Genomic DNA, 26,287 nt, shown 5'->3' on the forward strand with positions numbered 1-26,287 from the left:
AAGATGTCACCTCTACATGTGCATTACTGAACTTCCAGAATGTTCTGGGGCATGGATCTGCTTGTCTGGCAAGGCACTAATATCTTGATGCTTTGATGCCGAAAGTATACTTTAATATTTACTAGGATGAAGCCTTTCTTATTACTCTTCTTTTTGAGTTTTTCTAGATGATTCTTAGATATTTAACTCTTTCTAGGTAAATTTTAGAATCACTTTGTTAAATTTACCCTTTATGCCTATACCTATGCTTTCAATCCTATCAATGCTTCATTAAATTAGAAAAAGTCAAAATTCTCCTTATCTAAGGAAGTACAGAATGTCTCAGTATTTATATTCAATCTGACTAAAAATCTCAACTCTAGGACTTCAAATGATGACTATAAAAATATCTGCAATTATACTAAAACCTGCAGAAGCCTCCTGCGTGTGGCTCTAAAATAGTTTGCTTTAGATGTCTCCAAGTATCCAGCTCAACTTAAATGATTAAACTGCTATAAAAATTAACCTGCCCTAAGATTTAAAATAAAAGGTTATATTCATCTTACACATAAAATATTTCAAAGCATTGGCGGGAAGATGAAATGAGATAGTATTGTGAAAGCTCTTAGTAAGTACCTGGAGCATAAGAACATTCAATAAATGTGAGCTATAGTAATAATTATTTGGAAATTTCAAATTGAGACTTTCCCTGGACTGACTGATAAGCTGACTGGGTTCTGACTAGAGGAAGTGCTGCTACATGACAGAAATGTGTATGCTGTTTTTTATTCCTCCCAGCAGTATCAATAAACCAATAAAATCTTTCCATAAATCTCTACCTTTCATGTTTCCTTAATTGATAATTAAACAAAAAGAAAAGTCCAAGCCCTCTCCTATTAGCAGAAAAATACAGAGCTTCTTTCTGGACAGATCACCATACTCAGTAAATGCAGGAGAAAAACAGAAGACACATAGGGTAGTCCTGCTTATGAGAAATAGCTGCTTAAAAATACTGACAAATAATAAAATCTGACTTTTAGGGTACATTACTGACTTCACTCTACTATTTGATAAAATACTAGCTGCCGAAGTTTCTAAGGGATAACAATATCACTGCAGGGATGAGGGCAAGAAATAAGGTGTATTCAGAAGAATGTTTTTAATAATAAGACAAAATTATTATTTTTGAATAACCGGCATCTAATGAATAAACTCAGCTAGGGCTTATGTTGCATTTGAAATACACAACACTCCTCAAAAAATAAGAGCATATTAAATGTAATACTCTAAACAGCCTACTGGGTCCAAAAGACAAAAGATATACCCATATTATTCTAATTAGAATATATCTGAAAACAGAAGCTAGGGGAAAGTATTTAACTTTTAATGTAGCTGTACTAAGATCTATGATATTAAAATATTCAATATATTCGGCTCTGTTAAAATCCTGTGCTACCTCTTTCATTTTATTCCATCAAAATAATACAAGCACGTAGTTTTTAAAGTCTGTAAGAAAAAAGCAGCAGTTCACTGCTCCAACCCTCCCATCTCAGTTTCCAACAGATCAGAGATAATGACTGTCAACTCTTTTGGCTGTTTCTTTAGATATGTCAGTTCTTTTCATATTTTAATTTTATAAAATATGTCTACTGACATAAGATATCTCTCGCCAACTCCCTCACCACACACAGGCTTTTCTCAATATAGTCATGGGAAAATACGGATTTTTGGTTACATCAATATTCATTCAGAGTTTACATTATTAACATGATAATGTAAACGCTGTTCACAGCTGAAACACACAGTACTCTAAGACTACATTTCATCTCTCATCCAAATTCTTGTTTTTTTTTTTAACCCCCCAGTTAATGGCTGCTTCTCTAGACCACTTTTACCACAAAAAATAAGCTTAAAGCACAGGTGGAAGGCCAGGTATGAGTAAAGTGAATCTGAAAGAAGTATTAAATAATGGCATTAACAACCAATGTACCCTGACTTAAAAGAACAGTTCCACGCATCATAATATCTGGGTTTTCAGGCTATGAAAGAAAAGGAATATACTGATGTAAGAAAAGAGCACAATGCCAGAAAGATCATCCAAGTTCACCGACAGAAGACTGAAGTAGGCGGTTCCTACAGCGCCAGGAGATTCTGCTATTCATTTTTTTGATTTGAAAGGAAGAAAGATGCAAGAAAGAAAAAGTGTTTGAAGTCTCTGATTTTTAGCCTGCTCACTGAAAAGAAACACATCTAAACATATTTTCCCAAGTTGTGTGTCAAAATCTCAGGCTTACAAATCCACAGTGGAATGAATAATTCCCACCTAAACTGGATGGTATATATAAATCTACTGACTTTCATGTTTTGACTTCTAAAGCAAGACATTTGTATATCTTTTTAGGGGGACAGTTTCCAAATTTATAAACTCTGCTTTTCTTAGAAATATCACAGCCAGCTCACACCCTGGAAATGCACATGGTTCTTCTTCCCAGAGTTCTGACTACAAATGACTGTTTCCAACTGAAAATTTTTTCAAAGTACACAGGCCCTAATTCTGAATGATGGAAACATTCTGGAGATTAATTTTTCTTTTGGATATGCATTTTACAGCAATTTAAAAGTTTCTGGGAAAATATATTTTTTCATTAAAAAAAAAAAAAACAGTGCAAATGACTAATATTATAGCCATAAAGAGCATTTAAAACTATCGGGAAAAATTCTTCCCACCACCAAAATATCTATTTCTTCCCGAGAAGAGTTATCCCCAAATATAAAGAGAATGCACAAAGCACCAGGCAACAATAAGATCAATAGCTTTTTTATATACTTGAACACATATTTAGTTTATGTTCACTCAAAGACTTATTTTTCTTACAGCAAGCAAAATCTATATAAAAATTTGAAAATACATTTCATTCAGCCTTATGTATCAAAAAAATAGCACTAGGTAAATGAAAAGTAATTTAAATTTCAACATAATGAAGTAGGAGGGTGGATCAGGAAAAATGCTCCAGGTTGCTAACATTCAGTAACACTAATGCTATCAACATTTGACAGAAAATAAAACCGCATAAATAAAATGTGGGCATTTCAAATCTCTATTAGTAAACAAACAAACAATGGATAAAACTAAACAAGATAATAAAGTTTTTAATATTATAAAACTCCTGAGACAGGAGACAATACTCACAAGAGAAGGCGGTCCACTCTTGGTCCATCCTGCCTCTGAAGGCTAACCTGAGGACAGTACACTCTCATCGTTGCAACTCCTGCTTCTGTGCTGAGGTTATTACTCCCTTCTTATAACTTTCAGGTAGTAGTGATGATTTGCAAACTATTTATAGATACTAACTAAATTAAATTCTATGCTGAGACTGACATAGGACTGACTCATGTTTCTTAGAATATGTTTTTTCATCAGTCAGCCAAGGAAGCCAAATTAATAGTATGAGTAGGAATCAGAAATTGGTATTAACAAATGACACACAAAATATGAATAGAAAACTATACTATCATCATCTTACTATAGCAAAAGTACTGGACTAATAAGATTTAACATCTAAGGTAAACATTCATTCTGTCAACTCAATTTTACCCTCATGAAAAATTTTAAAATTAAACTTATAAAATAGTTTAAAAGGTCAAAGTGTTACAAAGTTTATAATAAAACACTAATCCAACACTCGCGGAAAGCTAACCAAACTGATGGCATGGATCACAGCCTCGTCTAACTCAATGAAACTATGAGCCATGCTCATGTCCTTTTCATCACAGGGGACTGGAATGTAAAAGTAGGAAGTTGAGATACCTGGAGTAACAGGCAAGTTCGGCCTAGGAGTACCAAATGAAACAGGGCAAAGGTAACAGAGTTTTCTCAAGAGAATGCACTAGTCATAGCAAATACCCTCTTCCAACGACACAAAAGATGACTCTACACATGGACATGACCAGATCAATACTGAAATCAGACTGATTATACTCTTTGCAGCCAAAGATGGAGAAGCTCTATACAGTCAGCAAAAACAAGAACGGGAGCTGACTGCGGCTCAGATAATAAGCTCCTTATTGCCAAAATCAGATTTAAGAAAGTAGGGAAAACCGCTAGACCATTTGATTTAGGTATGACCTAAATCAAATCCCTTATGATTATACAGCAGAAGAGACACATATTCAAGGGATTAGATTTAACAGAGTGCCTGAAGAACCAAGGACGGAGGTACGAGACATTGTACATGAGGCAGGGATCAAGACCATCCCCAAGATCCCCAAGAAAAAGAAATGCAAAAAAGGCAAAATGGGGGTCTGGGGAGGCCTTACAAATGGCTGGGAAAAGAAGAGAAGCAAAAAGTAAAGGAGAAAATGAACGATATACCCATCTGAATGCAGAGTTCCAAAGAACAGCAAGGAGAGATAAGAAAGCCCTCCTCAGCGATCAATGCAAAGAAATGGAAGGAAGCAACAGAATGGGAAAACTAGAGATCTCTTCAAGAAAATTAGAGATACCAAGGGAATATTTCATGCAAAGATGGGCAAAATAAAGGACAGAAATGGTATGGACTTAACAGAAGCAGAAGATATGAAGAAGAGGTGGTAAGAATACACAGAAGAACTATACAAAAAAGATATTCATGATCCAGATAACCATGATGGTGTGATCACTCACCTAGAGCTAGACATCCTAGAATGAGAAGTCAAGTGGGCCTTAGGAGGCATGACTACAAACAAAGCTAGTGGAGATGATGGAATTCCCGTTGAGCTATTTCAAATCCTAAAAGATGATGCTGTGAAAGTGCTGCACTCAATATGCCAGCAAATTTGGAAAACTCAACAGTGGCCACAGGACTGGAAAAGGTCAATTTTCATTCCAATCCCAAAGAGAGGCAATGCCAAAGAATGCTCAAACTACCGCACAATTGCACTTATCTCATACACTGGCAAAGTAATGCTCAAAATTCTCCAAGCCAGGCTTCAACAGTACATGAACCATGAACTTCCAGATGTTCAAGTTGGATTTAGAAGAGGCAGAGGAACCAGGGATCAAATTGCCAACATCTGTTGGATCACAGAAAAAGGAAGCAAGTTCCTGAAAAACATCTATTTCTGCTTTCTTGACTACACCAAACCCTTTGACTGTATGGATCACAACAAACTGGAAAATTCTTCAAGAGATGGGAATACCAGACCACCTGACCTGCCTCCTGAGAAATCTGTATGCAAGTCAAGAAGCAGTGGTTAGAACCAGACATGGAACAACAGACTGGTTCCAAATTGGGAAAGGAGTACATTAAGGCTGTATATTGTCACCCTGATTATTCAACTTCTATGCAGAGTACATCATGCAAAATGTAAGACTGGATGAAGCACAAGCTGGAATCAAGATTCTCAGGAGAAATATCAATAAACTCAGATATACAGATGACACCACCCTATGGTAGAAAGCAAAGAGGAATTAAAGAACTTCTTGATGAAAGTGAAAGAGGAGAGTGAAAAAGCTGGCTTAAAACTCCACATTCAAAAAGGAAGATCATGGCATTCAGTCCCATCACTTCATGGCAAATAGATGGGGAAACAGTAGAAACAGTGACAGACTTTATTAAAAAGGAGAAACATTACTTTGTCAACAAAAGTCTGTCTAGTCAAAGCTATGGTTTTTCCTGTGGTCATGTATGGATGTGAGAGTTGGACCATAAAGAAAGCTGAGCATCGAAGAATTGATGCTTTTGAACTGTGGTATTGGAGAAGACTCTTAAGAGTCCCTTGGATAGCAGAAATCCAACCAGTCCATCTTAAAGGAAATCAGTCCTTAATATTCACTGGAAGGACTGATGCTGAAGCTGAAGCTCTAATACTTTGGCCATCTGATGCAAAGAGTTGATTCATTGGATAAGATCCTGATGCTGGGAAAGATTGAAGGCAGGAGGAAAAGGGGATGACAGAGGATCAGATGGTTGGATGGCATCACCAACTTGACAGATCCGAGTCTGAGCAAGCTCTGGGAGTTGGTGATGGACAGGGAAGCCTGGCATGCTGCAGTCCATGGGGTTGCAGAGTCAGACATGACTGAGCGACTGAACTGAATCCAACACACTAATCCTCTTCTCAACTCTTCATCACTTCTGATTTCTCTCCCGAGAAACAACTACATTCAACACATTTGATATTTATGTTTCTAACTAATGTATTTGTTTAGAACTAATACTTCTTAGTCTTTCAGATTTAGAAGTTATTTCCTGACTTAGTACTACATAAACGATTTAATTCCCAGACTCTCTAACCCTCCTAAAAATCTCACCTTCCTTATTCTGCCAATAAAGTCATGACGGCACTTTGGATACATCAGCAGCCACTTAACTTACTCATGCTGACCATATTTATTTTCCAGAACAATTCCTTTAACAGTGGTGTTAAAAATGGCTATTTTCAGAATTTGATTCTTTTTTCCATACCTAACCCCAAACTCCATCAGAACTCTGGACCCTCTCAACGGGGTCAAATATTATCAGGTGATCTATCTTTGTTTGTTTGCTTACTCTTTTTCTTTCCCCCAGAAAATGTTGGCCCATCTCACAGAGCTACCGGGGTAGAGATGAACTAATGGCACAGCGACCCTGTGGCCCACAAAGTCTAGGTCCTTCACTGTCTGGCTCTTTTCAGAAGAAGTCAGCACCCCTGACCATGAGCAGGCCACTGAATCCCAGGAAAAGTTCCGTATATTATTTGTTTGCAGGTTCCATTTCCTCACATTTTTGTTCTTTCTTCTCCTAAAATTCCTATTATTTGGATGGTGTGCTACCTAATCTGATCTTTATTTTTTTCCCCCTCATGTACCATCTCATATACTATATACTCATATACTATCTCTTTTACTGCTATTTTCAGGACAACTGCCTCAATCTTATTTCTCAAACCTCCTATTATTAAAATTAATGCTGTTTCAAAAAATTTTTCTAAGTACATTTCCTACACTCATTCTTTTTAAAATATATATGTGTGTGTATATCTATATTGCATATAGATATAAATATCTATCTATATATTTGTATATAGATACACACACATATCTTTTTCCTGTATAAGGTCTTGGTTTCAGTATATGGGATCTTTAAGCTCTGCCATGCGGGATCCAGTTCCCTGACCAGGGATCGAACCCACTTCCCACCTCCTGCCACATTAGGAGAGCAATATCTCTGGAATATCAGGGAAGTATAAAATAGCTACAAATGTTTGCTTTATGGATGAAATATATTCTTATTTCTCTGAAGCTATGACAGTATATTTTTAGGTTTTCCTCTGTTCCCTGTTATTACATCTATTTCCTCCAATATCAATTTTTTTGTTTGTTTTGATCTGTCTTCATTTTGTAGAAGTTGTCCTTAAAGACATGAAGATCCCTGGCTGTCCATTCACATTTATAAGCAGTACTAAAGCTGATTCAGAAGGCCTTAAAAAAATGAGCTTCACGGGGAAGGACCCTGGATGTCAACATCTTTGGTTTTTCTCTTGGCTGAGCAAGTTTCTGGAGGAGGACTCTTCTGAGGACTCTTCTTCCTCACCTGAGTTCTACAGGTCTGGCTGCCAATGACGGCAACTGAGCAAGGGAAAGAGACCAAGCTGGCGGCTTTCACTCATCCCCCCTCCAGTACGGCCTCTCACCCACATCTCCTCTTCTCTGTCCTGCATCAAGTTTAGCTTTTGCTGGTCTACTAAGTTAGTGACCACCTATATTGGTTTCTATGGTTACCATAATAAAGACCACACACCAGGTGGCTTAAAACAACAGAAATTCACTCCCCCAGTATGAGGTTAAAGTCTGCGATCAAGGTGTCAGCAGGGCCGGTTCCCTCTAAGGGCCCCAGGGGAAGAGTCTTGTCCATGCCTTCCTCTTCCTTCTCAGAAGCCCGGTAATTCTTGGCATTCCTTGCCTTGCAGAAGGATCACTGTAGTCTCTGTCTCCGTCTTTACATGGTGCCCTCTGTGTCTTCACATGATTATCTTGTTTCTGTAACTTTCTCATCTTTTTATAAGGACACCAGTCACCGTGGACAAAGGGGGTCCATCTCACTCGAGTATGACCTCATCATAACTAACAACTCTATTTCTAAAAAGTTACATTTTGAGGTAGTGGATTTCTTGGGAGACACTATTCAATTTGTAACATCACTCATCAACAAAACTGCAGAAACCAGAAAGCAGATGGCCATTCCTTGTCTTCACATTGTACAACTGATGTCCCTAAAATGCAACTGAAGCTCCTCAATGTCCAATGCACTGTCCCAAACAAAAGCAGATTCTTCAGAAATCAGATTCAGATTCCTACTTCACTCCCTCTTCAAGGCACAGCTCAGAGAACATTTCGTCAGGAATACCTCCCCACTGGCTCTCAGAGCCCAGACGAAGAGCCCAGGCAGCATGAAAATCGTGTGTATTATCTTACTTAATGGTCCCAACAACCTTATGAACTCCTATTTTCTGCCTGTTATGTCCCAACACCTACATGTAAATGAATTCAGTACCACTAGCTTTTTATTAAAAACTTTATTCGGGTCCCTACTCTCAAATAGCCAACAATGTTTACTGTAGAGATTAAGACTCATATGTAAAATAACAAACAATAAAATATAAAAAGGGTGTGGTTAAATTGTAGGAGTTCAGAAAAGAAAATCATTAAAATACCTGGAGAAGAGTCTACAGAAAAATGGAAAGATAGAAAGACTAAGAAGGGCAGGACAGAAGAGGCAAAATGCTACTCAGGGAAGCGCAGAGGGGAAAACAGAGCATGGTGTAGGAACAGTCATACAGAGGAAAGAGGCACATGGGGGGCTCTCCAGGCCAAAGAACTGAACTGGGTGCCAGGAGAGCTGGCCACCAGGAATGCAGGCAGCGAGTAACAGGAGTGCCTGGGCTCTTAGTCAAGTCAGGAGATTGGACCAGTCACACTATCTTTCCCCACTCCAGAATTCTAACGGAATTAAAAGTGTGCATAAACAAACCCATTACAAAGTAGGAAATTACACTGAGCGGTCTTTCGTAGACCCAATTTATCATCCAATTTTCGGAAGGCAGAAAGGGTAGGGAGGAGTTACATGTCTAGAGTTCTTTCCCAGTTTCTACAGACTAGCACATCAAACTACCTAGTCAACATTGCTACTTGAAGTGTAGCATTTTCAAAATTCATCTGATCTCTCCCCCAAAAATCTACTCAGTCTCGCCCGTTTCAGTTCATACTAATCTCATCCTTCCCATTGCTGCTGCTGCTGCTAAGTTGCTTCAGTTGTGTCCGGCAGCCCACTAGGCTCCTCCGTCCCTGGGATTCTCCAGGCAAGAACACTGGAGTGGGGTGCCATTTCCTTCTCCAAGGGATCTTCCTGACTCAGGGATAGAACACTGGTCCCCCCCATCACAGGCAGACTTTTTACCATCTGAGCCACCAGGGAATCCCAAAATTAACAGAATTAGAGCAGCCAGACTAATTCTGTTAAAATTTTAAGCCAGATCATTCCCATCAAAATCATCCAATGGGTACTTCATTTCTCTCAGAATAAAAAATAAACTCTTTATAACCGCCTTTAAGGTCCTGCATGATACGACTCTCCTTTTTGGCTCCTGTTCTCTCAGCTAAAGCCTCAACATCTCCTTGTTCCTCCCTACACAGGCGAACACAGTCCTGCCTTAAGGCTTTGCAGAACCATTCTCTCTGCTGCAATGCACTTACCCAGACATCTACTCCGCTAACTCCTTCTGTTCATTTCTAGAAGATGTACTCCAACCAACCTCTTTAAAGTTATAACCACTTCCCCTGCCTTCCTGCAACATATATTCCCTTTATTCAGCTCTACTTCTCCCCACAGCACTGACCACCTTCTATTACACCATGCCACATTCCCTCTATTCTCTGATTAGGGTGAGGCTTTTTGTCCACCGCTCCTCACCTTCATGTACTGTAAGCACTTAGAACAATACACTTAGCCTTTAACAAAATTGGACTGAAGAGTGGAGGCATCCAGAGTCCAGAACACACAAGGAGGATGGCTGAAGCAGACATGAGAAGAAGCTGGGGAAGACCTAACTTGAGATGAGCAGATAAGAGAGAATGGGAGTGTGAAACACAGCCATACTCAAGCTGACGAAGAAACACACACATTATCTGAAGAAAATGCACCGGTCATCCCTCTTCTCCCTAATCATTAAAAATAACTTTATGTTTCTTTTCACTTCTGCTAGTATGGTTACTAGCAAAGTTTTAATTGAACGTGTAGCTTCTATTTCTACTGGACAGTTCTGGTCTAGAACGTACAGTTTAAAATATCACCAAGAAGGGACTTCCCTGGTGGTCCAGTGATTAAGAATCTGCCTGCCAATGCAAGGGACAAAGATTCAATCCCTGCTCAGGGAACTAAGATCTCATATGCCTAAGAGCAACTAAGCCTGTGCAACACAAATTACAGAGCCTATGCACTCCTAAGCCTGTACACCACAGCTAAGATCTGATGTAGCCATAAATAAATAAATATCTTTAAAAATATCACTAAGAATACAGAACAAAGAAACAGAGGCAGGAAATGAGAAAACACAAGCATCATAAGGAAATAATTCAGGAGGCCCAGCATTTGATCAGTAGGAGTTCCCCAAAAAGAGAACAGAAGAAACAGAAGGAAATGGTTTAAGAAATTAAAATTTCTTAAAAATTAGGAGCTGTGGCTAAGTCTTCCCAAACAGAAACAGTCCACTAAGTATTGAGCTTAATAAATAGGGGAGGACCCCAAAACCTAATCTAATCACATCTTGGTGAAAACTCAGACTACTGTGGTTACTAAGAAGGTTAAATGGACTCTAGGAAGGGGGGGAAAAGATCACCTACAACATAAAGACAAAAATTTAGTAACAGTAACAGAAAGACTGCAAATGTATAAACCTTGAAAATAATAAAAAACATGATGTGTCTGCCAAAGCTAGGCTGCAGAAGGGAAGAAAGGGGGCAGCGGGATGTGCAGAACTGCTGCATTCCTCTTACAGAGTTAGGAGTTAAGACATATTGTCTAAGGCTGTCCTTGTCTAGTCATTCAGTTGTATGCGGCTCTCTGCGACCCGCCAGGCTCCTCTGTCCATTAAATTCTCCAGGCAAGAATACTGGAGTCAGCTGACATTTCTTTCTCCAGGGATCGAACCTGTGTCTTCTGCACTGTCAGGCAAATTCTTTACTGCTGAGCTACCAGCAAAGCCCAAGAGGAACTAAAAATAAAAACTACTCATAATTGGCAGGGGAAGTAAAGAAATCTTCATTTTTCATAGCAAAGATTCAATAGCTACTCTCTGTGACTAATCAAAAAATATAAATATAAACAAATTATTATGGAAGAACTCATCAAAAGAACTTAAGGTAGAAATGGTTAAAAATGTTTAAATCTGGTGATTAATATGAGGGAAGGCACAACTGTGCAGCAGATTACCCTCCCTAACTTGAGACCCTCCTGTACTGTTTGAGCAAAAAAAGTTTAATAAAAAAAATTAATCTGGCAGTAATAAAGTAGGAATAGCTGAAAGGGATCTAGGTTAAAGACAGAAAAACTAGAAAGTCAAATCTATAGTAGTATGTAAGAGAATAAACACTGGAGAAACCTACTACCAGTGAGAATATTAGAACAGTAAACCCAACAGGCTTTTAGAGAAAGAAAGAACTGTACTTGAACAGATACCATGAACGAAGATAATTACAGACTTTCCACGCAGCAATTCTGGGAGAAATATGAGACAGAAGGAATGTACATTACGAATGAGGCATCAGTGGGATACCCACCCAGGTGGATGAGCTCTACAACAGGAATTCTCATTGAGCATCCATTGTTGGAATTATGGGGGTCTGTGATCCTCTGGACCATGTAAGGGCAGACGTGTGCACAATCACACACACATATCTGAAGGGTGTGTCTGGGGGCGGGGGGGACAGGATAGAAGGAGGCAGTAGTTCACCACTTCCTTCCAGTTCTCAAAAAGGACCCATGACACTACTCCATTTCACTGGAAATATGGGTCTAGATCTCTACTGGATAATTAGGAGCTGTAGATTTTGAAGCCATCAGCATAAAACTACAAGACCCAACCAAACCATCAATTTTTCAAAGGTTATACTGTGTGCAGAAAGAAAAAGCAAAACCTTACATAAGAAAACAAAGAGGTACAAAAAGGAGAGAAAAGGAGACGGGTTAGCAAAGAGACTCTAAAGTACCAAAAGGAAGAAAGAGAAGTGGTACTCTAAGAGAAGACTAGTCTAAGTAAATGATGGAAGCAGCATGTCCAGTAGATCTGTGGAGACACAGGCAGATTTTATAAGAATAAAGAGGAAGTGGGTGGAGAATGAAGAAAAGGAATGAAGATGAAATAAATACTGGAGAGAGAAGGAAACTGGTTGGTGTCATGTGGAAGGAGAAAGCAGTCTATGCGTGACTGTGGACAAAAAACATAAAATTTATATGAACTTTTCAGAAGTTTGGATTTCATGCTTCAAAATGACTGAGTTCAAGTCTTCAACTAAACAAGTAAGTAATGTAAACATCTTCAATTTTCAATCTCTAAAGTATCTACTCATATACAAAGAGAAAAACTTCAAGTTCAGATGAACACTTTGAAAAGAGAAAATATATACATAAGGCATGGTGTTCTAGTAACAATTTCTAAAAATTCACTTAAAATACTCATTTCCAACTAAAACTGTATGCTGCAAGTTCTTGACAGCCCTGTGCAAAGAGATGTCCCACCTGTGACCCCGAACGAGTCAGCAGTACTAGCAGATGGCTTCTGTCTCCATCCTCTACTGTCCTGGCCTCCAGCAACTCTGTCTGGGACTGCTTGCTTGCCAACTTTGTATCACCCAAAGATTATGTACTAAGTTCAGGGTTTTCTCCTGGTTCTTCCTAGCCTTTGCAGTTCTTCCCAGTCTTTGTAGAAGGCTAGGAAGAATCTAACAAAGGCTAACAAAGGCTAGGAAGAATCTACTACTCTTAATATTTGGGATGTTAGTTTCCTGGCCAGGGATCAAACATGTGCCTCCTGCAGTGCAAAGACAGAGTCTTAACCACTGGACCACTAGGGAAGTCCCCTATGATCATTTTTTATTAACTACTTTTCTTTTCGTGTGTGTGAGAGACAGATCATTACAATTTCTGTTAGACTTATCCTAGTATGTTTAAAACTTTCAACATAGAACTGAAATGATTATGTCCTTTCAATTTTCCTTATTTCTACAGAAACTCATTTTATTCATATCTGTCACAGCATCACTCTAAAGGAAAGACAGAGTTTCACCACATGTGGAGGCTATTTCTGGAACTATCTGAAGATACAGACGGTCAAAAACAAAACTCATTTTGGGAGATCCTGGAGGGCATTCTTCAAGGACTAAGTAGTTACACAGCAAAGTAACCAACAAAGAACCACAGCAAGAGATCCCTTGACCATCCGTCAGGGAAACATGGCACATATATTAAGATAAGATAAAGAATATAAAGATTGTCTCAAATGTGAGGTCCAAATCAAAGACAACAATAAAATATACTGGCTTGCCATGGAGCAAATGCCTTTCAACTGGAAAATTCCATCTACATGATGGCTATCAATTTCCAGAACAAAACAGGGGTAATCTACTAGTAACAAAAAGCAACATCAACATCTCCAAAAAAAGTTTTCCTTTGTTTAAGCAGGACACCTGGTTTGACTAGCTCAATTTTAGTTATTGATTGTACCTGAATTTTATAAAACTGTTTTGTTATAAAGTAGCTTATAATTAGAGACTATTTTGCTAATTCAAAAAAAAATCCCTAGATCAAGCTACATTATAATTTCAAATGTATTTCTACACTGCACTGAAAATAATGAAGATAATATTATTGATTTCATTAAACCAGCAGTTTAATCAAAATCAGAATGACTATACACTTCATTACTAAGTCCTATCCAATGTCCAATGCCTTATACAGTCAACACTATTTCAACCTTCCAAATTAGTCACTTGACAGCCATAATGATCACAGATTAATTTATAACAGCTATAAAAATGTCTTTAAGACTTAACAGTACACATTTCATGATGAGACACAATCTACTTTCAATAGCAGATGTTCACAGACTGGTCTTCTGCAGTAGACAGGGGCAAATAATAACCTGAGAATTTACCTTCTTTGAATTTCCAATTCTTCTTGTGATGGGCCATTCTGAACTTGGGCAGGTAGTTGTGAATTTTGTCTAGGCAATGTTGGCCCTAAAAAGGGAGGGAAACATTATAAATGAACATTATCTTTATATTGTGCTGGATAGAGGAGGTAAAATCATGAGAATAACATAAAACCATCACATAATTACAAATGTATCTTCTTTTTGTTTAGCAAAATAAAATATAAGCTTCATATAACACACAGCAAATGAAAGACTGCAACAAAATACTGTCATTATTTCCAGAAGGCTTACTTGAAACAAATGGAAAACATCAACAATAAAGGAAAAATAAACATTTATATATGAAGAGCTTGAGTAAAACAAGTGTTCAATGAGCATCTGAATAGGCACCTAAGCTTGACATTTTCTAAGACAATGAGACATTCTCTTGGGGGTACTTATTCATGAAGTGGAGAGGGAGAACTTAATGAAAAATCAGAATTCAAAAACTCACCTAAATAGAACACTGGAAATGAAAAACAGGAGAGAGAAAGCATGAGAACCTTATTACTAGACTGATGCACGCTAATGCATTTATCAAACTTGCCCACTTTAAGTTGCCATTCTTATTTAATGGCCTGGCATTTCCAGCACTGGTGAAAACAAACATTTGCTAAACTTTCACATACAATTAATCTACTTATCTGAACTTTTAATGTAACAGAGATAACTGCAATAATTTTTCACTTGGGGTAAAACAAAACAAAAAACCTGCATTCAAACCAACACGATTCTGTCATGAGAAACTAATGACCATTCATTCCCATGTCATATAAAATGCAGACCCATTTTTAGCATCTCATAAAGAAGGCCACTAAACAATGGGACATTTTAATGTCACTGGATATAAAAACTGTCACAAAATGAGATAAATAAAATACTGGACCTAATATATAATGCTTATAGTTATAATAGAACAATCTTGAATTTAATCCAGTAAAGAAGAGAATAAAGAAATAGTAGTTATCTTTCACTCTTGGAGAGAAATATATGCATTATGATAATGCTATACATATTTGTGAATTCTAGTGTGCTAGCAAAGGGCCCTGGCAGATATTTTGAAAGTGTTTTTATAGACCACTAGTATAAAAGACAGTTAATAAATTATTGTAAATCTGAGTTAACAGCCCAAAGTATCTATTTTATACTAGTGGAGATTTCACAAAGAGAACAATAAGGTTCATTAGAATATAATACAGTACTTGTTATATCCCAAGTGTAAAAAAATAATTTGATCTGAACTTACCTACTAATTTTTCCCTCATCTCTTTACATGTTTTTAATCATTTAATTTGTCCTCTGAAGACAAATTAGATGACAACTGCAATGATACTTCACTAGATTTCCTAAAAGTCTCTGCTATTTTAAGAGCCACATAAAGGAAATATAAAAATATATTAATTCCATGTCATCAGTAACAGCAACAACAAAAAATCAAAAAGCTTCTAAAATTAAAAATGCATTTAAATGTTTGCATAAATGAAGATATATAGTGTCTAGTAAACAGACTGGAATTCTCTCCTTTCTGATATCAAGATAATGATACAAAAATAGACTGCCATATTAAGCCACACACTAATGTTCAGTGTACATTACTTGTCTCTTCTGGCTGAAGGAAGGGGACAAACAAGGTGGGTGGGTACTTTTGAAAATATATAAACTAGTTGGAGGCAGTATTTACAAAGTTATATTCATCAAAAAAATATTAAATGTGAGTATTCAGCATGGTCAACTCATAAGACCATCATGGTTTAACTATTTTCCAAAATAATGTTTGGATATTTAAGTTAAAACCTCATGCGGCTCAAATAATTAATCAGGTGAACGTCAGATTTGTTTGGCATCAATCTCAAATTTGATACTAACACATCTATACCAGGCACTGTAATTATTATTGTAACAATAATATTAATAGATTAAATTCACCAATTAAAATCTCTCGATATTAAGTTTCAACACAAAGAGAAAGATGTCACTATCTCAACTCAATCCTGCTGATTTCATTTAAAGGTTTTTTAAATTAAACTAACGGAAGTTTGATATAACTCGCAAAAAAATCTGAATGTGAGAAAGGTCTAATTTGGATTTTTAAGTTTTGAGTTTAAAGTTTACTCAGCAAACTTGTTTTAAAAGGAGCTTTAAAAAATGTGTGTAATATTTTCTGGCTAATATTGCTAATTATAAAAATAGTTTACAACAAGGAAGATCCTTTTTAAATGGGAGGAATCCAAGAACAACTAAAAAACACTCTAAAATTCTTTTCTACATGGCTCTTGGTGATAATGGGTTAGGTTATCTTCGTAAAAACTTTCTTTAAAAGGGGTGGGGGTGGGAACAGAAAAGGAGAATCCTCCTCCCCCAGCATTTTCTCACATCCATATTTAATCTGGTTATTTTGTTTCCTCTTTATCAATACGGTCAACTGACAATTAAGCACACTGAAATTTATGTGCATTTAAAAATAATATAAATGTACTGGGAGATCAAGTAAGAGTTCTAGGTAAATTATGAACTTTAGGTACACAATTACATTCTTTCTTCTTGTCCAACACTCTACTGGGTTACACAGTTGGTAAACTATACCAAAGGCACCACACAACATGAAGCAGCCATTAAAGAGTACAAGGCTGTCAGCTGCCACTGTACTTTCTGTAATACAACTACTGGTTACTCCACACAGGTCATATGTCTACATGAGTATCTGTGTTCTCATAGAATGCCAAAAAAAAAAAAAAAGGTAGTTTACTAACAAATGGGTTAAGTAACAACATTTTAGGAGCATCACAGGATAGTCAATAGTTCTTTTGGAGGGAAAAGGGAGAAGAGACAAGTGAACCTGCTTTGTCCCTACTCTAATATCATAAAGAACAGTAGCTATATGAGAGTTAAGTTTTTTCCTGCTTTATTACCAGAGCCAGAGACAATAGTTGGTCCTAATGTGTCCTGGCTAGGATTCATGTAGCAAAGTATGTAAATCACTGATTCTAATAAAGAAAACGTGTCCATGTTGCTGACACAGTAACTTATAAATGACGGAAATCAGGACAGAACATCTCTCTAAACCAGGAATGAATGGCATTTCAGTCTTGACTTTAGTACTGAGTTTTGGCTAAAGCACATTTCACTTATTGTCACGTTCTAATTTTCACATATCTTGTTTCACACTTAGCCACAGACTATTTAAAAACACAGGACTAAAAGACAAATAAGTGTTATTATGCACAATACAATCAAGTTTAAACTTAGCAATGTGGTAATTATATTGTTTGCACACAGTTAAATCAATCAAAGGTAATAATGGGGGAAATTTGCTTTTTAACACATTATTTTATAGCTTAAAAAATTCACCTTTATGAAAGCCAAATCTTTTCTCTACAACTGGGTAAACTCTATTATTCTGCAACTGGATAAGCTCTATCTATTATTCTGCATGTGAAACCCCACATATTAAGTAGCAAAGTATAGAACACCAAGTAAGTTTTCAAAAAGAGCTACAGAGTCCTAATGACACAAACAAGAACAATCACACTCGCAGCTAGTCCAAAAGATGGCCTGGAAGAACCCCCAGGAGGAGGCAGAAAAATCAAAATTAAAAGTTACTAATTAAACACTTAATCTGCAACGATTAACTGAGGAATATGAGATGGAGTGAAGCGTTTATACAGGGCTGCATGACAGGCCCACTCCTATAACTGTCACCTGGAACAATCATAAAATAAAACCTCAGGTGATTAAGGAATGCATCAGAATTTTCATTTTGGGGGGCAAATTATAACACATATTTCCTTGCCTAAACCAGCAAGTATATCAACCTTAAAACAATTCTCTTTATAGGTAAAGAAACAATAGTTAGTACTGAAGGAGTATATCAAAAACTCTGAGTCGCGTGGATAAAATACAGATACACAGCTGAACTGTTCATATAAAATTTTAGTAGTATTTATCATTCTATCTCTCATAAAATAATCTGGCCAGTTAAGGTATACAGTAGTCAAAAAGGCATATCTGAGTCAAAGGAGGGGGGGATGCTGCGCCTGTAAGATTTAAAAGTCACTTTTTGAACTGGGGTTTTCAAAACCAAAGTTTTGGAATCAAATGAGACTAAAAGGAATTCAGATGTATGTCTATGTGTGTGTGTAAATGTTTACATATGCAGATATATCCTAGTGTAAGGAGAAGGATATGCATATACTTGATTAACTGTTGTGTGGAAAAAAGGCTAAGTGACATAACTGATTTGTCCATGCAAACAACACATATATGTGCACACATGTGTATATGAGCGTGAGAGTGAAAGAAAACACACTATAAGCCTAAATTCACTCCTAAGCCACAGATATCTAACCTACTGAATCAAGGAGGCTGTCAATCAGAAATCAACCTATCAAAGCATGAAAGAGCTCACAGCTGCCTCACAACATGTACATTTGGAAACTAATTCAAGCTAAGCAAAAGCTCCCTTCCAGTAAATCCCAGTTACATTCCTGATATCATAGTAAGATGGATAAAACTTTCCCTCTAAAACTCTAATTTAAAAGATTGCTCTCAAATGAAATAGTTAAAAACAAAAATGAACAAACAAAAACCCCTCTCATTCATGTTGGAAGAAGTGAACAAGAATTAGTTCTGAGATCCTAACTAAATCGTCGCTAGGAAACCAACTCAAACAAAAGCTGACCAAATCACCTACATGAACCACAACAAATATCACAACATAAAACAGTAGCTTGCTGTATATCCCAAATTCCACAAACCAGACCATGGCCTAAGGAAACAAAAGTTATGGAAATGCGCAAGTAGTATGCACCACAGCTTGAAAAAGTAATGTAAACATAATGTTGCTTACCACAGAAAATACATCGCAAATTAGTGCTGTCCTGGGTAGCAGTAACCTTGCTCTGGGCTGCAACAGACACCTTGGTGTTAGAAGCTTCAAAAGACAACGGGGCCATCTGAAGAACTTCACATAAACTAAAAGGTGCTTTGAAAGGTTCAAAACGTATTATACATACGTCCTAGCTAGACCCTCATTCTGGAAACTCTGTAATTAATACAAACGTATCCTCTGTAACATAATTTTTTCAAAAAATTTTATGTGGTTTTTTTTGGTGGAAAAACCCTATAATAAGCCACAGATCAAATGATGCACTTACAGCTTAATTATTTCCTGAGTTACACAATCAGAGAATGCATCAATTTGCATTTTCCAATTTATCTTAAAATGTAAATAGATCTGAGATACAGGGAGTCAAACCTTTGGCCATTAGTTAATTTCATGATAGTCACCCTCTTTCAGTATTGCTCATTTAAAGGAATTTGCAGCTGAACAAAATTTAAGGGAAATGCTTATGATTAGCTTAACATGAGCTAAACTCATTTCTCCTAGTTGAAAAAGACCAGAGCCATTTTAAACAGCCTCCAGCAATTAAAGTGTGACATATTCATTGATGTAAAGTAAGAATATCTTCATTTTTTCACTTTAAAAAACATCAAAACTATTGTTTTATCAAGCCACAATTTTATTTTTCCTTTTTTCTTCAAATGCGTATATGCATACACATTTGAAAAAAAATCTTACTAAAAATGTGTGGCCACATCAAAAGGCCATTTAGTATTTAGGCTATCTACACTAAAATTTACTTTGAGTATTAACGAGATAAATTCTCTTTAAGTGAAAAAATTCAATGAGGAGGAGGTGATAATTTATGAAAAGGCTTCTATAAAAGCAAGGTGACACTCAAAATTAGGGTGGGAAAAGCAAAACTAAATTTCTTTTAGTTTTACATTAATACCATTCAAAACTTTACATCAATACTTTTCTATAAAATACTACAGAAATTCTTTTCAGCTTGGGAAAGATTTTCTCTTCCAATCAGTATTAATCAAGAAACAGTGAACAAGTTAAAAATATACTGACTTAAGAAAGACTGCAGAAAGGCAAACAAGACAGTATTTTAGATTTCCCTTAAAACTGTATTCTTTAATAATACAATATATGCTAACTAAAAAAAGTCTGCATAGAATCAGAACCAAACCAATTTATATTTTAAGAATACACACCTGCAAACGGTAATAAATCTTAAATAATCAAGAAAATCTTTATCATTTATAGAAATCAGATTTAATCCAATCCAATTAAGTTTAAACCTTGCTTTAAAGAGATTAAATACAGCAGATTTTTTAAACACAAACAAGACTAATGAATGTCACCTTTGCTAAGTATTTCCACCCACCCAATCAATTATTATTAAAGTAGCATGCACAATTATTTACAGTAATGACATAAAAAAAGACCACAGGCACACATATAAAATGTCTACTAGCCTAATCAGATCATGCCAAAGATGATAAACCATTTAGAAAATTTTCAATAATTATATTTTAAGTTTAAACTTAAAAAAAAAGTCTGTCTTACCAATGTCTGTAAATGACTACTTCTATAAAGCCTTTATTAAATAAACATGCCTAGTCTTCAGGTTTTACCTTTCAGTTCCTTTCATTTATATTTAAAGGATTAAAAAATAAAAATATTAAAAACTTACAGGAATAACCTGAGAAATTATCTCGTCTCTGACAGCAAAGAAACTGCCACATTCCATTACCAATCATTTTGGCAAAAAGTCATCTGACATTTGTCAGAATGCAGTAAAACATTATTACCACATAAGACACAAAACTCCCAATCTCGTGACAGTTTAAACAATTATGCAATATTCTATGCAACCTGGTATCTTTAGACATCTTTTTCCTACTGACTTTTACTTCATACCATCCTGTAAAGTACTGATCTAAATTCTGATAAGCTAGATTGAGTTCTACTGCAGTTTGCATTTCCCGAAGACACTAAATTATTCATTCTATCATATGCATAAGGCTAACAGCACTTCCTGCCTAATACTGATGCTGCTGACTCTTTGCTCAACTGAGGGAGGAGCACAGAATATGGGAAAAGAACATTCAGTGTTCGGATTTAAGAAATTCAGTTAGAAAAAGAAAAAAGGGACATTTCTCTTTAAATCTGCATATTAAAATAGGCTCAGGGCTTAGAGAAATAAGGATGGACCCTAAAGGAAAACACAAACTGAGGAGGTTAAGATGTATCAAAAAAGCAAAATTTAACCTCTGTGTTAGACTTCAAGAAAAAAAAAATAACCCATCTCTATTAGCTACACCGATCGTGAAATAGTCTTGTCATGGTTGTTCATGCATTTCTAATAGTTTGTAAAACAGCTATCCCTCAGGCTTTCTCCACCCTTTACCATACTTTATTGTTAGGTGTTTTGTACCAGCAGGGTAGTACAGAAACCTTGGGTGAGATACTAGTAGGAGAAAATGACAAGATGTCACTTGATCAGTATTACTGTTACTGCTATATAGAATTAGTATAGTAGATTCTTAATATTCACATTTTTAACCTTAGAGGTTTCCACTGTCACAGCAATTAATCTCAAAGTACTTTGTAATGAGGATACTACCCATCTCAGCATTTTTTCTGAGGATTAAATGATGAAAGTTTGCTTAGACCTGGTTTTCATTTGGTTTGTGCTCTCTGGAAAGCTGGTCTGTTGAGTGAGCACAGCACCAGCATCCAAATTAGCAGTGGCTCCCATGAGGGCCCAGGTTATCATCCTCATGACTGCAAAGAGCTACTGTCAGCAGTTGTGAGAGGGCAGGAAAGCATGTTAAAAAGCAGAGACCTCACTCTGCCAACAAAGGTCCGTCTAGTCAAGGCTATGGTTTTTCCAGTGGTCATGTATGGATGTGAGAGTTGGACTATAAAGAAAGCTGAGCGCTGAAGAATTGATGCTTTTGAACTGTGGTGTTGGCGAAGACTCTTAGGAGTCCCTTGGACTGCAAGGAGATCCAACCAGTCCATCCTTAAGGAGACCAGTCCTGGGTGTTCATTGGAAGGACTGATGCTGAAGCTGAAACTCCAATACTTTGGCCACCTGATGGGAAGAACCAACTCACTGCAAAAAGACCCTGATGCTGGGAAAGACTGAAGGTGGGAGGAGAAGGGGATGACAGAGGATGAGATGGTTGGATGGCATCACTGACTCAATGGACATGAGTTTGAGTAAACTCTGGGAGTTGGTGAAGGACAGGGAAGCCTGGCATGCTGCAGTCCACGGAGTCACAAAGAGTCAGACACGACTGAGCGACTGAACTGAACTGACTGAAAGCAAATGTTCTTGTGTTTGTTCTAATACATCTAGAATAGAATGGAGGAAGACACTGCAGTGTGGTATGGTTGCCTGTCTTCGAAAAGTAGGTACCGTGAAGTATAAACTGGGGCAGCCACTACGGAAAGCAATATTGAAATTTTCCCCAAAATTAACAACAGAACTACCATATAACCCAGAAATCCCACTTCTCAGTATATTCCCAAAAAAACTGAACATAGGAAACTGAAGAAATAATCTGCATTCCCATGTTCAGTGCAGCAACAGTCACAAAACTTGATGTACAAAACAACCTAAGTGTTCATTAACAGATGAATGGATAAAGAAGATACACTATGTATATTAATATATATATCAATATACACACACTCCAATATTGTTCAGCCATAGAAAAAAGGAAATCCTATTATTAGCAGCAATGTGGATGGATCTTGAAGGTATTATGCTAAGTGCGATAAGCTGGATAAAGAAAAGACTGCATGGAATCACCTGGATGTGGAACCTAAAAAAGCTAAATTCACAGAAACAGAGAGTAGAAGAGTAATTGCCAGAGGCTGGGGAGTGGGGTGGATCGATAATAGGCTGGTAAAAGGGTACACATTCTTAACTATAAAATGAATAAAGGCTGAAGATCTAATGTAAAACATAGTTGATAACACTGTACTGTATAACTGAAAATTTCTGAGAAAAGAACATAAATGTTCTTAACAAAACAAAACCACCAATCAACCAAACAAAAAAGATAAATATGCAATAGCTGCACTAACCAGATGGAAGAAATCCTTTCACAACTTATACATGTATCAAATCATCATGATGTACACTGTAAACATCTTACAATTTTGTCAATTATACCTCAATAGAAATGGGAGGAAAAAAGTACTCTATCTGCAGGGCACTGTGCTAAACGACATGAGACTTACAAATAGTAAATTTTACTCAAAGTGTGGTATTTTTAAAGTGGTATTTTAAAACATTTTCAAAAGAATTTCAAATTGTTTTGTAATACATGTAGTTTTTAACACAGGAAAATGTTACATATCTCAGAAAATGAAACATCACATGTCCATAGTCACAAGTGAAAAAAATACCACCGCTCTCTTTTCCTAAATTACTGAGTCTTAGGTAAAACTGTTTGTATGACTGAGTTTCCCCACCCCTCTTCATTTCTTTAGTTCTCCCCTAAATTAGGGTCTCAAATGCATTTTCTTTCTTTCTAAGCAAGCATGAAGATGACTGCTCACAGTTGAAAAATTGCTGATAATTGATTAGGCTTTGGCAACAGCATCATTCCAACACCCGTTTTGTAAGCCCTTTGGATGTGGAATGAGTGACTGCCTCCAGCTAAAGAAACTGAAGAGTCAAGCTGCAGGGTCTATATGACACTTCCAAAGGCGAGAGTAACTCATGTCCAACATTCATTTCTCTGCTTCTTCCTCCTGAGCATAGATCAAGGCCTGTCCATCAATAACCTTACCACCTCCATCCCCCCATCCCCCACCCCACCCCGTCCTTCCTTCCTAAGAAATTAGTAAGAATATGCTCAGAGGAAGCAGCACGTTCAGGCAAAATGCTTTAACAAAGATGATTAGCTCATTACTAATCATCTGGTTAACTCTCTAATCTATTCAGGTACGCAAACCAGACATCCAGGGCTCTCTTCACCTCTTCTTTCTATTGTGTGCTCAGCGGTGTCCTACTCTTCGTGACCCCATGGAAGGAGCCCTCCAGGCTGGGATTATTCCAGCAAGAACACTGGAGCGGGCTGCCATTTCCTCCTCCAGGGGAATCTCCCCAACCCAAAGAGTAAAGCTGAGTCTCCTGTGGCTCTTGCACTGGCAGGTGGGTTCTTGAGCCACCTGGGAATTCCTTTCCCGCTGTTACTACTATTTAACCTATTTCCAAGTCCTGTGAATACAATCTCTGCATTTCTCTCTCCAAACCGTCTCCACTGTCACTATTCATGTTCCACGATCTCGTTTTGATTCAGGATCTTTCGGTTTGCAAAGTGGGGTTCATATCCCAGAATACTGATCATACCCTGGGATGGGAAAGAAAATAGTACTTCTGCTTCCATTCATTTTCCCTCATTCTTTTTACATTTCTATAATTTCACATTTTATAATGTATTCAACATGTCAATACTAAACATAAACTATAAATACACATGCATTTAGGGACATAAAATACACCAGCCTAGACTATTTTACATGGGGCTTCCCTTGTGGCTTAAAAGGTAAAGATTCTGCCTGCAATGTGGGAGACTCAGGTTCGATCCTTGGGTCGGGAAGACCCCCTGGAGAAGGGAATGGCAACCCAATTCAGTATGCTTGCCTTGAAAATTCCATGGCCAGAGGAGCCTGGTGGGCTACAGTTCACGGGGTCGCAAAGAGTCAGACACGACAGAAGCGACGTACACCATCACTATCACTAGACTATACATAGCATCACCTAATTAATCTGTTCATCCTGATTGCCATACCTTTCCCCTCCAACAGAAACCAGTAACATCTCAGTATTAGTTATTAACCAGATCAAATCATCTCCCTTAGTAAAACCTCTTCAACAGCTTTCCACTGATCTAAAGATTAATGCCAAAATCCAGGGCTTTCTCCCCATGATGTAACTGTTCCCTAACTCATCCACCTCATACTCTGTTTCTACACTCCGGGTACACTGGCCTTTTAAATTATCAAACAAGCTATACGCTCCTCCTATGCGGATGTCTTCTGTCTGTGATCTCCTTGGTCAACCAGTATGCTCCCTTTTTGAAAATTAGAACTTTCTGGTAGTCAACACCAGGAGTTACTATTAGTCCCCAGACAACTAAAAGAATTATTTCTCCCTCCTTTACTAGGCATTCTTACTTCCTGTTTCAAGTTTTATTAATTACCTATGTTTTTAAAGATTATTCACTTCAAAAATTTGAGAGGAGATAATAAGTATAAATATAAAATTGGGTAATACTAAATTTTCTAAGAAATGTGAAGAATCTGCCTAGACTTAAAAGTTTTAGGCAACATTAATATTAGGCAAAGTGGGAGGGAGAAGAGGGAGGACGGATATATGTACAAAGGGACCCAATTCCATGGGCCAGTGTCATCTGGGGATGAGAGGCAGCATCTAATAATATGAGAACACGTCAAGTCATTCTTAAGGAAATTCATACAATTTCGTTCCCTCATCCTTAAGTAAAGAGGTGAAATTCTTTTAACTAAGAAATCTGTTTACACTCTAAAAGGGTAACACAGAAGTTTTCAAAGACCATGTCTGTTCTTCCCTACTTTTGTAACAGAAGAGAATAAAAAAAGCATGAAGTTAAAAAAAAAAAAAAAGTATGAAGTTTCTAAGCTAATGCGCTTGGATATGGGGGTGAAAGTGAAGGCAGGACAATGCTGGGCAAGAAAAACGCCCAGCCAAGGAGCCTGGGAGCCAGGACAATAACACCTAAGAGATTTCACAAATGGTCCAGCTCTCTTCTCTATATACAGTCAATCTGACACAGAAAACCACTACATGATTCTACTCTACACAGTTTACCACATTTTAAAATGTTGGGTTTTATAAAAAGTATGAGGAAGCCTTTCTGCTTTGGTTATAACCTATTTATTTTAAAAATGTTCAGAATTAATCATTACTTTCACTGTATACAACTTTAACACAAGAAAATAAATTGCTAAAATGAGAAACTCAGCTGTTAAAGACTTAGAAAGTATTCCTAGATCCATGAATATGTGCTAATGATTTACTTTTCAAACTGCCACGCATGACACGTGCTACAAAAGAGACGAACTGTGAAAAAATCGTGCTAAGAAGCCAGTCACAAAACAGCACACGCTGTATGAGTCCATTTACATGAAGTGTACAGAACAGGCAAATACAGAGAGACAGAAAACAGATTAGTGGTTGCCAGGAGCTGG

At 37.1% G+C, this 26,287-nt stretch overlaps 1 protein-coding gene across 8 annotated transcripts in view; it reads right to left on the bottom strand.

Annotated features, from left to right (window-relative positions):
- Window positions 1–26,287, bottom strand: part of ENAH (ENAH actin regulator) — a 153,485-nt gene that overhangs the window by 24,032 nt on the left and 103,166 nt on the right. For all 8 annotated transcript variants that reach the window (XM_069545465.2, XM_069545464.2, XM_069545461.2 and 5 more), the window contains exon 4: window positions 14,146–14,230. In XM_069545465.2, coding sequence (XP_069401566.1) covers window positions 14,146–14,230 — 85 coding nt within the window. The remainder of the gene's footprint in view (window positions 1–14,145; window positions 14,231–26,287) is intronic.

The sequence above is a fragment of the Ovis canadensis genome, chromosome 12 (assembly GCF_042477335.2).
Source record: "Ovis canadensis isolate MfBH-ARS-UI-01 breed Bighorn chromosome 12, ARS-UI_OviCan_v2, whole genome shotgun sequence".
Lineage (NCBI taxonomy): Eukaryota > Metazoa > Chordata > Mammalia > Artiodactyla > Bovidae > Ovis > Ovis canadensis.